We start from the raw sequence: 15,048 nt of genomic DNA on the forward strand, positions 1-15,048 counted from the left end.
CTCGAACTCCTGACCTTGTGATCTGCCTGCCTCAGTCTCCCAAAGTGCTGGGATTACAGGCATGAGCCACCATGCCCAGCCTTTTTGTTTTGTTTCTTAACTACTTGTATAGTTCTTTCTTTCTCTCTTTGATTTTCTGTCTCTTTTTCTTTTTGACTTTACTTCTGTCTCTCTTTCTCTCTTTCTTTGACTCCCTCTTTGTCTCTCTGTCTCTTCCTCTTTCTCTCTCTGCTGGTCTTTCCTTGCCTGTGCCAGCCGCTTATGCTGCTGTTCTCTCCACCACTATGGGGTGAGGGTCTAAAACCTGCTGTAACCAAGTGTCTATGTACAGGAACTGATCTGGGTGCCCTGGCTTACAGGTTATCTTGTGCCATACCTTTGAAACAAGGGATCTGTCCAGGCTTCCTTCTGATGGCCAACCCACCTCTAATGCTGGCCAGTCTATTTCACACAAAAGTTCTAAGTTTTCCTGGTGTCATAATAACACCGTAATCTCCCTTAAATTCTTTCTTGAAAAATTTCAACATAGTTCATACTGGGGTGGGCTTACTTTGTGCCTGACCCATGCTTCTTCGAGACATAACACCATGCTCACACCACCCGCACACCACAAAACAAAGAATGGGTAAAAAGGGCACACACACACTTTTACAGTTTACACCAAACCAGAATCAATACCAAAATCAGAGTATCCAGAAATCCAAGCAAGGTCAAAACCAAAACCAAAGTATCAAGCAATCCAAGTCAAGTCAAAAACAAAAACCAAAGTGCCAGTACAGGCACGCCGTGGGTGATCAGGCCACACTTCCACTCAAATGGAGTGGGCAAGTTCCAAAGACTAGTCTTCCCAAGTTTCAGATGTCCAGATTTCAAGTGCCAGTTCCCTCCTGGTGTTCAGCCACTGTGTTGATCCTCTGCAAGGGCCTGCCATCCTGCTCTGGCAAGGTGTTCCATTGGGGAAATTGCCTACCTTAGAGTGCTGTCAGGATCTGCGTCACTCAAGCTGGCCAGAGTCCCCAGCAGGAATGCTCCACAGGGCAGGCCGAAGCCGCCTAAGGGGCTGCCTCAACTGCCCATTAATCACCTCGCTTCCTGGTCAGGGAACCAAGAAATGTAGTAGGACAAGCCACAGACAAAACCCTCAGACACCGAGTTAAAGAAGGAAAGGCTTTATTCGGCCAGAAGCATTGGTAAGACTCACGTCTCAAAAACCGAGCTCCCCAAGTGAGCAATTCCTGTCCCTCTTAAGAGCTTACACCTCTAAGGGAGTCTGCGTGAGAGGGTCATGATCGATTGAGCAAGCAGGGGGTATGTGACAGGGCTGCATGCACCAGTAATTAGTACAGAACAGAACAGGACAGAGATTTTCACAGTGCTTTTCTATACAATGTCTGTAATCTATAGATAACATAAGGCCCAGGGTGTGGTGCCGGGCTGTCTGCCTGTGGATTTCATTTCTGCCTTTTAGTTTTTCTTTCTTCCGAGGCAGAAATTGGGCATAAGACAATATGAGGGGTGGTCTCCTCCCTTAGTGGCGCATGACTGTAATCTCTGTTACTCAAGAGACTGAGGCAGAACAATCACTTGAACCTGGGAGGTGGAGGTTGCAGTGAGCTGAGATTGTGCCATTGCACTCCTGCCTGGGCAACAAGTGCGAAACCCCATCACAAAAAAAAAGGACGCTATGGTGGGCTGCTTGGAGTTAGGAGCTGTATCTGACATGAGGCCAGGAGAAGCCTCAGCAAAGCTCACATGACCTTCAATGTTCCTTTCACTCCAAAACATGAGCAAGGACTGTGCCCTTGCTTTCCATTCCTCAGGTGGGGACAAGAAGTGGAAAAACATGCAGACACTAAAGATAGTTTGTTTTGCAGGCAAGGTAAGAAGAACTACAGAGGAAGAACCTACTGCAGACATTTCCCAGGAGACTTTAACTGAAGCATCAGCAAAACTGAAAGGTAATGGGAGAATCTTGTGCCTCTGAGGATGTCTTTCCCATGGATCCCTGCTCAGTTGCCTTTTACAGGTCCCCTGATTTGCCTGAACTCCTGACCTCAGGTGATCCATCTGCCTTGGCCTCCCAAAGTGCTGGAATTACAGGCATGAGCCACCATGCCTGGCCTGTTCCGTGCATTAAAAAAAAAAAAAAAATTGGCCGGGCGCGGTGGCTCACGCCTGTAATCCCAGCACTTTGGGAGGCCGAGACGGGTGGATCACGAGGTCAGGAGATCGAAACCATCCTGGCTAACACGGTGAAACCCCGTCTCTACTAAAAAAAAAAAAAAAAAAAAAAAAAAAAAACTAGCCGGGCGAGGTGGCGGGCGCCTGTAGTCCCAGCTACTCGGGAGGCTGAGGCAGGAGAATGGCGTAAACCCGGGAGGCAGAGCTTGCAGTGAGCTGAGATCCGGCCACTGCACTCCAGCCTGGGCGACAGAGCAAGACTCCGTCTCAAAAAAAAAAAAAAAAAAAAAAAAAAAAAAAAAAAAAAATCAGTGAGAACAAGAAGAAATGTAAATGCTAGGCTTTTCCTGTAAATCCAGGGAATTATGAGACAGTTAGTACCCACCTCCCAGGGTGTTATGAGGATAAATTCACATTATGTCATCTTTCCAGCACAGTGCTCTGTAGCGTGCTTCTGACCACATAGTACATGCTCCATAAACGTCGCATTAATGCATGTGCACGTTTTCTAAATGCAGACTTACTCAGACATTAGCTACCTTCTTCAGCCTCTGTGAAGTTTTTAAGGACCAGCAGGGAATGCCATGTTTAGGATAGTGATTGGTAGTTTTTATTTTGGACCAAAAGCATTTGTGTTGTGAGAAGAGTATGGGTTTAAGGAACTGTGTGCTGTGGCACTTTGTCTAGTTGAGTGCTGCTATAAGTGAAGCTTTGTTGATGTTTAAACATAACATTGTATGGCTGTATTCCATTCTGAGATGGTATGAATCCATATAGGTGAGAGTAAGTTTATATCTACATCCTCAGTGTAGGCTGGGAAATTTAAAATGTTTGTTGATTAATATCTTTTGTATACATAAATAACTACATAGGCAAACTCATATAATTATGTATGTGTTTTTATTATTTTATTTTGAGACGGAGTCTCGCTCTGTCGCCCAGGCTGGAGTGCAGTGGCGAGATCTTGGCTCACTACAAGCTCCACCTCCCGGGTTCACACCATTTTCCTGCCTCAGCCCCCTGAGTAGCTGGGACTACAGGCTCCCGCCACAACGCTCGGCTAATTTTTTAGTATTTTTAGTAGCGACGGGGTTTCACTGTGTTAGCCAGGATGATCTCTATCTCCTGACCTCGTGATCCACCCGCCTCGGCCTCCCAAAGTGCTGGGATTACAGGCATGAGCCACTGTGCCCGGCCTATGTGCGTGTTTATCTATCTGCCCATACCATCTCAGAATGAGAGTAAGTTTATATCTACATCATCAGTGTAGGCTGGGGAATTTAAAATGTCTACCCATTGTATTTGCTTTCAGTATCACAGTCTATCTTCTAATAAGAAACCTAGGCTTCTGGCTGGGTGTGGTGGCTCACGCCTGTAATCCTACCACTTTGAGGCGCTGAGGTGGGTGGATCACTTGAGGTCAGGAGTTCGAGACCACCCTGGCCAACATGGTGAAACGCCATCTCTACTAAAAACATTAAAATTAGCTGGGCATGGTGGCGTGTGCCTGTAATCCCAGGTCTAGGGAGGCTGAGGCAGGAGAATTGCTTAAACCCGGGAGGCGGAGGTTGCAGTGAGCTGAGATGATGCCACTGCACTCCAGCCTGGGCGACAGGAGTGAAATTCCATCTCAAAAAAAAAAAAAAAAGTATTATTATTATTTTTTTTTTCCTGTGCTGGGTTATTTTACTTAGCATAATACCTTTCAGATTCACATTGTTGCAAATAACAAGACTTTATTATTTTTAAGGGCTGAATAGCATTTTATTGTATACACATACCACATTTTCTTTCTCCATTCACCTATTGATGGACACTCAGGTTGATTCCATACCTTAGCTATTGTCAGTAATTCACTTCCTTCCCTTTCATTTGTGTTTTTTTTGTTTGAGATGGAGTCTCGTTCTGTTGCCCAAGCTGGAGTGCAGTGGCATGGTCTCGGCTCACAGCAACCTCCACCTCGCAGGTTCAAGTGATTCTCATGTCTCAGCCTCCCGGGTTCAAGCAATTCTCCTGCCTCAGCCTCCCGAGTAGCTGGGATTACAGGCACGCACCACCACGCCCAGGTAATTTTGTATTTTTAGTAGACATGGGGTTTCTCCATGTTGGTAAGGCTGATCTCCAACTCCTGACCTCAGGTGATCCACCTGCCTCGGCCTCTCAAAGTGCTGAATTACAGGCTTAAGCTACCATGCCTGGCCAAAAGCCTAGGTTTCTTTCTATGTAAAATGTAAAAAAAAATTTAAACTCATAGAAGCAGCGTGCAATAATGAAAAAAAAAAAAAGAATTCCCTATGGGGTTTTTTGTCTGATTAAGAGAGCTTCTTCAAGATCTTTCAGGGATTATATTTTCTTCCATATTCTGCATCATCCTGTTTTTCAGCCAATGGATGAAAAAAGATACAGAGAAAACACTTGCTTTTATCCCCTTCACTTCCACTCAATATTAGTCAATGTGGATACAGCTGAGAATAGCAGTTTTCTGGCAGGACAGCCACGTCTCAGTAATAAACAACACACTGAAAATAAAGTACCCATCTGTCATAAAAAGCTAATGGATTTTAAGAAAAATAAGTATATGCATCAGTAATTCTTGTGGTAAAGATTCATCTTGTTGATTTCTATTGAGCTCCCATAATATTTGACCAAAAGCTTGCAAATATACAGCAGAAAAGGAATATTATTCTGTCAGAATATTGTTATGGTTATTTTGTCAATATAAGTCAATATCCAATATATAGAATAGTTTTGTCAATATAAGTAAAAATATGACCTCACACTAATAGTCTCACCTATAGTTGTAATCAAATGCTATTTATTTATTTATTATTTATATTTTTTGAGAGTCTGGCTCTGTCGCCCAGGCTGGAGTGCAGTGGCGCGATCTCGGCTCACTGCAAGCTCCGCCTCCTGGGTTCACGCCATTCTCCTGCCTCAGCCTCCCGAGTAGCTGGGACTACAGGCGCCCGCCACCGCACCCGGCTCATTTTTTGTATTTTTAGTAGAGACAGGGTTTCACCGTGGTCTCGATCTCCTGACCTTGTGATCTGCCCGCCTCGGCCTCCCAAAGTGCTGGGATTACAGGCGTGAGCCACCATGCCCGGCTTTCAAATGCTATTTTTAAAAATTTTATTTAAGTAATCCCGGCACTTTGGGAAGCCGAGGTGGGCGGATCACGAGGTCAAGAGATCGAGACCATCCTTGCCAACATGGTGAAAGCCCGTCTCTACTAAAAATATAAAAATTAGCTGAGCATGGTGGCGTCCCAGCTACTAAGGAGGCTGAGGTCGGAGAATGACTTGATCCAGGGAGCTGAGATCACGCCACTGCACTCCAGCCTCAGGACAGAGCAAGACTCCATCTCAAAAAAAAAAAAAAAGGTCTATATGTTTGCAGACAGACCAGATGTTCAAATAAAACTATATAATAAAAATTTACTAATAAGTTTTCAGGACTCAGAAATGTATGGATTCTATTTATAGTTTTGTTTTTTTTTTAATAGTCTCGCTCTCTTGCCCAGGTTGGAGTGCAGCAGCATGGTATCAGCTCACTGCACCCTCCACCTCTGGGGTTCAAGTGATTCTCTCCTGCCTCAGCCTCCAGGTGTGCGCCACCATGTCTGGCTAATTTTCGTATTTTTAGCAGAGATGGGTGTTGGGGTTCAATCAGGCTGGTGGGAAAAATATTAAAAAATAGAGTAATAGTCAAAAGCTGTCTTAAAGGCCTGAGTTTGTATAGCTTCAGATTGCTTGGCTGAAGGCAGCCAGGGTGCAGGAGCCAGAAAGATTAGGGTGCAAGTACAAAGGAATGTGGGAATTTTATTTTACTAATCTGTTAGTTATGTGGGCTTAAGACTAAGTTTTGTGCTGCCACGGGTACTTTACTGCCTCCTACTCGGGGTTTGGCAGAAGCTTAATACCTGCAAATGGTGTTTGCTTTAGGCCTGGGAAACTGGCCTTTAATCTTTACCCGCTAGTGGTGTTTACGCACAACTTTTGTTAATTAGTCTTACTGAATAAATGCGAACCTCACTATCTGATCAGAGGCAAGTTGCAACTGTTTACAGAACTCACCTTGGAGCCTGTAAGCGGCTCGGATCCTCAGCTGGACTGGCAGAGTGGAATATGAAAGCGCTGCCTCAAGATGGGGTTTCACCATGTTGGCCAGGCTGGTCTTGAACTCCTGACCTCAGGCAATCCACCTGCCTTGGCCTCCCAAAGTGCTGGGATTACAGGTGTGAGCCACTGCACCTGGCCGTATTTTATTTTTCTGTATAATTTTTATTATGACCATAAAAATAAACCTGTAGTCAATAACAATTTGTACATTTAAAAATAATTAAAAATGTATAATTACACTGTAATTCAAAGGATAAATGCTAGAGGTGATGGATACCTTATTTACCCTAATGTAATTACTACATATTGTATGCCTGAATCAAAATATGCCATATAAGGCATAAATATATACACATACTATATACCCACAAATACTAATAATAAATTTCAATAAGAAAAAATAAAAATTTAAACTATGGGAACAATATTCTTCAACTCATTTGCAGTTGAAAGCCACTGGCAAAGTGACGACTAGAGATGTTATTCCACTATGCACCAAATAGTATATTGTTACCATCTTTTAAGTACACCCTTGATTAAGGTGGGATAGGTTAAAGTTAGTGGCATAATATTGCTTCATTAAACACACAATAGTCTTAACAAGGCAAAAAAAAAAAAATAAAGTTCACACATAATTTAACAATTTTTATATGTACTGCATTCTATTACATAAAAGTACAATAAAATAATATTCTTTTAATACTTTTAACTATAATTTTTCTCACTATAATGTAGAAAACTATTACTCTGAACCCCCACCTTATCTTTATTAATAAAGTGATTCATTATAATTTTTGAAAAAGTTTTAAAATGGTCTGCCAACATGTTAATGTAGGTTAGGCCATCCAAAAGACAAAGCAAAGCGTCAACATTAAGTCATAGGCTAGGATTATACAAATAGGAACCCCCACCTTATACATTACTTAATATAAGTTAACTACAAAGAGCCTCTCCACTGACATTTTCATCAGGCACCTTACATTTTAATGTCCTTACTCTTCTATAGAAAAAGTCATAATACCCAATAAAAAAAGAATCTGTAGTATCTCTAATGCAGCAATAATCACGTTTTCACATGTGAATACAATAGGAATAAAATAACAGCATAAAGAAATTTGAAAGCTGTATTACATCATTATTCACTTTTCAATTTTTTTTTTTGAGGAAACAAGTATACTTTCAATGTAATTACAATGCTTCAGAAAATCTCCTTTTAGAGTTATATACAAAAACAGTTTTAGTTGTGGATTCGTTTTTATATTCAACACTGATTTAGAGTAATGTCTGAAGTGTCAGTGCCTTAGTTATTCTAGTGTAAATTATTTGATATTTACATAGAATCAATTTTGAATTAAATATTTTTTCATATTTACTGCATCTGCAAAATTTTTTTTTTTTTTTTTTTTTTGAGACGGAGTCTCACGCTGTTGCCCAGGCTGGAGTGCAGTGGCGCGATCTCGGCTCACTGCAAGCTCCGCCTCCCGGGTTCCCGCCATTCTCCTGCCTCAGCCTCCTGAGTAGCTGGGACTACAGGCGCCCGCCACCGCGCCCGGCTAATTTTTTGTATTTTTAGTAGAGACGGGGTTTCACTGTGGTCTTGATCTCCTGACCTTGTGATCCGCCCGCCTCGGCCTCCCAAAGTGCTGGGATTACAGGCTTGAGCCACCGCGCCCGGCCACCACAAAAATATTTTAGTATAAACTCTGTGGTGTTTTCTAAGCTATAGATTTTGAAAAAAAGTCTTTACAAATTCATTATATTTGCAGGACTCTTCTCCAATATAAATTCCATGATGTTGAACAAAACTGGAGCAACTGCTTCAGGGTTTTCCTCTAGTACAAATGTGTGCAATAAGATCTGTGATACAAGTAAAGGTACTACAACCCCCTTTATATTTGTAATGGATGATTTCAGAATATTCTTCTTTAAAGGCTTATATTTTCTGAAAGATTTTTTTTTTTTTTTTTTTTTTTTTTTGAGACGGAGTCTTGCTCTGTCACCCAAGCTGGAGTACAGTGGCCGGATCTCAGCTCACTGCAAGCTCCACCTCCCGGATTCACGCCATTCTCCTGCCTCAGCCTCCCTAGTAGCTGGGACTACAGGCGCCCGCCACCTCACCCGGCTAGTTTTTTGTATTTTTTTAGTAGAGACGGGGTTTCACCATGTTAGCCAGGATGGTCTCAATCTCCTGACCTTGTGATCCGCCCGTCTCGGCCTCCCAAAATGCTTTGAGCCACCGCACCTGGCCTGAAAGATTTTTTGACAGTAATTGCACTTTTAATGCCTTTATTAACTGTGAACCTTCTTCTCTTGAATAAGATGTAAGTAGGCATTAATGGCTTTTCGATATTCTTTATATCTGTACAATTTTTCTCAAGGATAAAAGCTTTCCTGTGAAATAAAGTGTAAACACTCATTAAAAGTTTTGCCATATTCTTCACACTTCTAGGAGTTTTGGTAGCATTAATTCTCACATTTCATACATTTCTAAGGTTTCACACTAATTTATTTTTCTGTATACAAAAGTTGGAGGTGGTAAGCACTGTCGCATCTTTCAGGTTTGTAGAGTTCCTCTTCAGCATGAATTATCACCATGTCTCTTAAGAATTGAGAACTTGTGGCCTGGCATGGTGGCTCATGCCTGTAATCCCAGCACTTTAGGAGGCCGAGGTGGGTGGACCACCTGAGGTCAGGAGTTCGAGACCAGTCTGGCAAACACGGCAAAACCCCATCTCTACTAAAAATACAAACATGAGCTGGGCGTGGTGCTGGGCACCTGTAATCCCAGCTACTCGGCAGGCTGAGGCAGGAGAATGGCTTGAACCCAGGAGGCAGAAGTTGCCATGAGCTGAGATCATGTCATTGCACTCCAGCCTGGGTGACAAGAGTGAAACTCAAACTTGTAGGGTTTCTGTCCAGTATAAATTATGTGTAATAAAAAGCTTTGTCACATTCTTTGTATTTGTAAGGTTTATGTTCCATATAAATTCTCATAGAGTCGAGGGCTGGTTAAAGGCTTTCCCACATTCATCAGGTTTCTCTCCAGTATGAATTATCTTATGCTTATTAAGGGTTGAGGAACATTTAAAAGATTTTCCACATTCTTTGCTATGTAGGGTTTCTGTCTAATATGAATTTTCTTATGTTTATTAAGGGCTGAGGACCAGTTAAAAGCTTTGCCACATTCTTCACATTTGTAAGGTTTCTCTCCAGTATGAATTATCTTATGTTCAGTTAGAGTTGAGAATGCAGTAAAGGCTTTGCCACATTCTTCACACTTGTAGGGTTTCTCTCCAGTATGAGCTCTCTTATGTTTAGAGAGGCTTGAGTACCAAGTAAAGGTTTTGCCACATTCATCACATTTGTAGGGTACATCTCCAGTATGAATTCTCTTATGTTTAGTAAGGTTTGAGGAACGGTTAAAAGCTTTGCCACATTCCTCACATTTGTAGGGTTTCTCCCCAGTATGAATTATCTCATGTTTAGTAAGGGTTGAGGATGAAATAAAGGCTTTGCCACATTTATCACACTTGTATGGTTTCTCTCCAGTATGAATTTTCTTATGTGAAAAAAGGGTTGCGGGGTGGTTAAAAGATTTGCCACATTCTCTACATCTGTAGGGTTTCTCTCCAGTATGAATTATCTTATGTGTAGTAAGGTTACAGGACTGCTTATAGGCTTTGCCACATTCTTCACATTTGTAGGGTTTCTCTCCAGTATGAATTTTCTTATGTGTAGTAAGGTGCGAGGACTGCTTATAGGCTTTACCACATTCTTCACATTTGTAGCGTTTCTCTCCAGTATCAATTTTCTTATATGTAGTACGGGTTGAAGACTGGTTAAAAGCTTTCCCATATTCTATACATTTAAAAGGTTTTTTTCCAGTATCTCTTATCCTTATCTTATGTCTGTTTGAATTTGAAAATTTAGGCAAGAATTTCACATATTCATCACAATGAAATATTTTTCTCTGGGTAGGTGTCAAACATTGTTTAAGTCCATTATAACCTCTTTTGTGTACTGGACACTCATCTACACTTTCACAGACTTTTTTTAACTGTAAATTGTCATGTCCACATTTTTCATACCTTCTTAGTATCACTTTTTGGAAAGAATCTTTTATGCTCTGCTCTGACCAAACGTCTTGGGCAAAATGAGAACATATAACTGAAAGAAAAAAATAAACACACATTACTTCAATTGCTAGACTCAGATAAATACAAATCTAATCTATAAAATTATACAAACTACATAAGCAAGATGACATAGCAAAATACCACAAGCTGTAATTTCTTCCTGGACATATAAGTGTAACAAAAACATACTGACCAAAATACATTTGTAAAAAATTTATAAATGAGTTAAGTGTGTGAAGGACCCCACAATGCAAAGAGCCACATGGAAGAAAAGGAAAAGTCTATTACTTATACCCAACACAGCTCTTCCTGCTCTCCAGTATAACATTGTGCCTTTAAAAGTAAATTGTGGGCTGGGCACAGTAGCTCACATATGTGATGCCAGCACTTCGGGAGGCCTGAGGCAGGTGGATCATGAGGTCAACAGTTCAAGACTAACCTGGCCAAGATGGTGAAACCCCATCTCTACAAAAATACAAAAAATTAGCCAGGCATGGTAACAGGTACCTGTAATCAGTTTCTTTGGAGGCTGAGGGAGAATTGCTTGAACTGGAGGCAGAGATTGTAGTGAGCCAGGATCATGACGTTGTACTCTAGCCTAGGTAACAGAGTAAGACTCTGTCTCACACATGCACACAAAAATGTAAATTGCCAACTCCTGGTTCCTTTTTTAAAAAACAAGAAAAATATTGGCACATACATCTTTATTTCTGGCTTCTAGGGGCTTTTTTAGATACTGGTTAATGTCTCCCACGACATGAATATACGTTGGAATGACACTTTGAGTCTAAAGGTAAATGTTACAGAAGCAAAGAAACTGCTGTATCCCAAACACGGAATGGGTGAAGCAAGTGATTACTGATTATTAAGAAGAAATATGAATAAGCCGATTTAACAACACAAAATTTTAGACAAGACACATCTTAAAAACATGTTTGAGAAATTCCCAGAATCTCGAGCCAAGACAACTGATTTCAGACTATGCCAGAACAGTTACATTATAAAGATCGTAACAGGTAGCTTTTTGTTAATGTCCAAATCTCAAAGATTACAATGTATACAAAATATTAGGGCGACATGGCCCCATCAAAAAAATTATAAAATTTTCAAACACAACAATAAAAAGTGTATAATTTTTAAAATTCCAAATAAATTGAACAGGCCAGGATTAGTGGTCTTGGCATTTGCCTGTAATCCCAGTTACTTGGGAGGCTGACAAACGAGAATTGTTTGAACCCAGGAAGGGAAGCAGTGAGCAGAGATTGTGCCACTGCCAGCCTGGGCAACACAGAAAGACTCTGTCTCAAAAATAAAATAAAAAAGGCCAGGCATGGTGGCTCACACCTGTAATCCCAGCACTTTGAGAGGCAGAGGTACGCAGATCATTTGAGGTCAGGAGTTCAAGATTAGCCTGGCCAATGTGGTGAAACCCTGTCTCTACTAAAAATATAAAAAATTAGCTAGGCGTGCTGGCAGGCGTGTGTAATCCCAGCTACTCAGGCGACTGAGGCAGGAGAATCGCTTGAGCCTGGGAGGCAGAGGTTGCAGTGAGCTGAGATCACAGCTCTGCACTCCTGGGCGAGACTCTGTCTCAGGAAAAATAAAATAAATGAAATAAATTGAACAATATTCACGAAGTGAAATAGGAACACAGACAATTACTGAAGATCAGAAAAATGAGGATAACACCAAAAAATATTAAAATAGAAAACAAAAATTGTGGAAGTAAAAAATACAAAAACTAAGTGAAAAATTTCTTAAAAGAAAGAAAAAATGGTGTATATGAAAAAGCTGAAAAGGTGAACAAACTAGGATACACCCAAACATATATTTATAACAAACACATATATAAACAAAATTTCAAAAATCACAGATCAGAAAAGAATTTTGGGAGCTGCAAGATAAAAATGATGGCCATTTATAAGCACAGTCTTATGAGATAATAAATTTATCAAAAAAATGTTTGCAGGTCAAAAAGAAACTGTGATATTGTTATTAAAGTTATAATAATAAAAAAAAGCTGTTAAGTGGGAATAGGCCGGGCGCGGTGGCTCAAGCCTGTAATCCCAGCACTTTGGGAGGCCGAAACAGGCGGATCACGAGGTCAGGAGTTCGAGACCATCCTGGCTAACACGGTGAAACCCCGTCTCTACTAAAAAATACAAAAAACTAGCCGGGCGAGGTGGCGGGCGCCTGTAGTCCCGGCTACTCGGGAGGCTGAGGCAGGAGAATGGCGTAAAAACCCGGGAGGCAGAGCTTGCAGTGAGCTGAGATCCGGCCACTGCACTCCAGCCTGGGCGACACAGCGAGACTCCGTCTCAAAAAAAAAAAAAAAAAAAAAAAAGTGGGAATAGTACCATCAGCAAAATTGTACCACCAAATAAAAAGAAGTCCTTCCAAAATAACCAAATGCTGAGAAAGTATATTGGCACTGCATATGCCCTATATATTAAGGATGCTGAAAGGAGTTTTTTTCCACAGAAAATAACATAATGCAAGAAAACAACACATAATCATATGAAAATATGTAAATTTCTGGAAAAGATATGCACATACATAAAAATGGAATTTCTTAACATCATAATGGTACAGAAAACATTTTTAATTCTCTAAAATTTAAAAGATAAAAGTAAGAAATTATTAACATCTGTTAATGAATAGACAACATAAAGATATAATTAGTAAAATAAATAACAAAGTTGAAGGCAGATGTAATAATGAGGAATTTTTGTATGCAACCGGAGTTAATTTTTTACCACATTAAAATATATTGTTGGATCTTTTAGAGGTTTTAGGTAATCCCCCAAGGTACTAAGAAAACATCTATATAGATACACAAAAGAAAGCAAGAAAAAAACTCAAAGCATGTCAATACAAAAATCAAAAAAGTTTAAAAAAGAGAAAATGAGACACAAAGATACAAGAATCAAAACAATTATTTTATTAACAGTAAGTTTTTCTCTTTCAGAAAACTATTTAAATATGTATAATTATCTTTCCAATCGAGAGACATACTTTTAATAAAGAGGTTCATTAAAAAACTTTAAAAATCAAGATTCAACTTGCCTTTTTACAAGAGTCACTTGAGATCTAATGACAAGAAAAGACTGAAAGTGGCAAGAGAGAAGTAGAAATTTCATGTAAATATTAACAAAATGAGAGCAGAAGAGGTCAAAATAATATTACACAAGCTACATGTTAAGTCAAAAACTGTCATATTTTATAAAATGTACTTTAAGTCAAAACTTCAAAAGATAAAGAAGGACATTAAACAATATATAGATTAATTCACTGGGAACCTATGACAGATTTTTTTTTTTTTTTTGAGATGGAGTCTCACTCTGTCACCCAGGCTGGAGTGCAGTGGCGCGATCTTGGCTCACTGCAAACTCCGCCTCCTGGGTTCATGCTGTTCTCCTGCCTCAGCCTCCCAAGTAGCTGGGACTACAGGCACCTGCCACCACGCCCAGCTAATTTTTTGTATTTTTTAGTAGAGATGGAATTTCACCGTGTTAGTCAGGATGGTCTTGATCTCCTGACCTTGTGATCTGCCTGCCTCGGCCTCCCAAAGTGCTGGGATTACAGGCGTGAGCTACCGCGCTGGGCTGAAACAAATTTGTTTATCCATGTGTGTATTTTTTTGTGTGTGTGTTTCAAACTGGGGTTTCAAATATATGAAGCAAATACTAACAAAGCTGAATAAACAGAGAGAGCAATAGAATTATAGTAGGATATTTCAATACCCCACTTTCTGTAATAATAATAAAACAAGACAGTATATTAGTAAGGGAACAGATGACTAGAAGGCAGTAAAAAACAATTATTTCTATTGAAGGTATAGAGAATACTCCTCAACAATATCAGGATACACAGCCTTCTCAATAGCTCATACAACATTCCTTTTTATAGACCACCTGTTAGGTCAAAAACAAAGTCTTAACACATTTTTAAAACTGAAATTTCATAGTGACTTTCTATGACAAAAATGAATTAGCGTATAAGACAATAATATAAATAATTGATAAATTTACGAATGTATAGAAATGATTCAACACACTCTTGAGCATGCACTTGTTCAAATAACTGGGCTGGATGCCGTGGGGCTCACTCCTTTAGGAGGCTGAGGCGGGTTAATTTAACTCCATTTCAAAAACAATCAAAAAGGAAATAATATTGTGAGGATGTCTATACCGCTCAATTTAATCTATAGATTTAATGCAATTTTTTCAAATTTCTCATTGCATTTTTGAAGAAATAAAAACAGCAAATCCAAAAGAACATGGAGTCTAAAGAGGCAATAAAGTACCCAACAATCTTCAAAAAAAAAAAAAAAAAAAAAAAAAAAAAAAAAAAAAATGTTGGAGGCATTACAATTTCTGATTTCAAAACACATCAAAAAGCTACAGAATTAAAACAATTTGGTATGAGTATAAAAGTGAAAAAGTAGACTAACAAAACAGAATGCAGCACATATATCATCTTTCACATAATTATAGCAGCACTGCTACTGAAAGCCAACAGATAAAAGCAATGCAAATTTCTGTCACCAAATCAGTAGATATAAAAATACTGGCATATCACTCAATTTTCAAAAAGCAGAAAATACTCTAACA

The 15,048-nt window shown here is 39.8% G+C and overlaps 1 protein-coding gene across 1 annotated transcript in view; it reads right to left on the minus strand.

The window, feature by feature from the left end:
* Window positions 1–1,153: 1,153 nt before the first annotated feature.
* Window positions 1,154–15,048, minus strand: part of LOC105463130 (zinc finger protein 506) — a 36,992-nt gene continuing 23,097 nt past the window's right edge. The window contains 2 exon segments of the mRNA XM_011744110.3: window positions 1,154–9,411; window positions 9,414–10,466. Coding sequence (XP_011742412.3) covers window positions 9,290–9,411; window positions 9,414–10,466 — 1,175 coding nt within the window. The 3' untranslated portion in view covers window positions 1,154–9,289.

This window comes from Macaca nemestrina, chromosome 20 (genome assembly GCF_043159975.1).
Source record: "Macaca nemestrina isolate mMacNem1 chromosome 20, mMacNem.hap1, whole genome shotgun sequence".
NCBI lineage: Eukaryota > Metazoa > Chordata > Mammalia > Primates > Cercopithecidae > Macaca > Macaca nemestrina.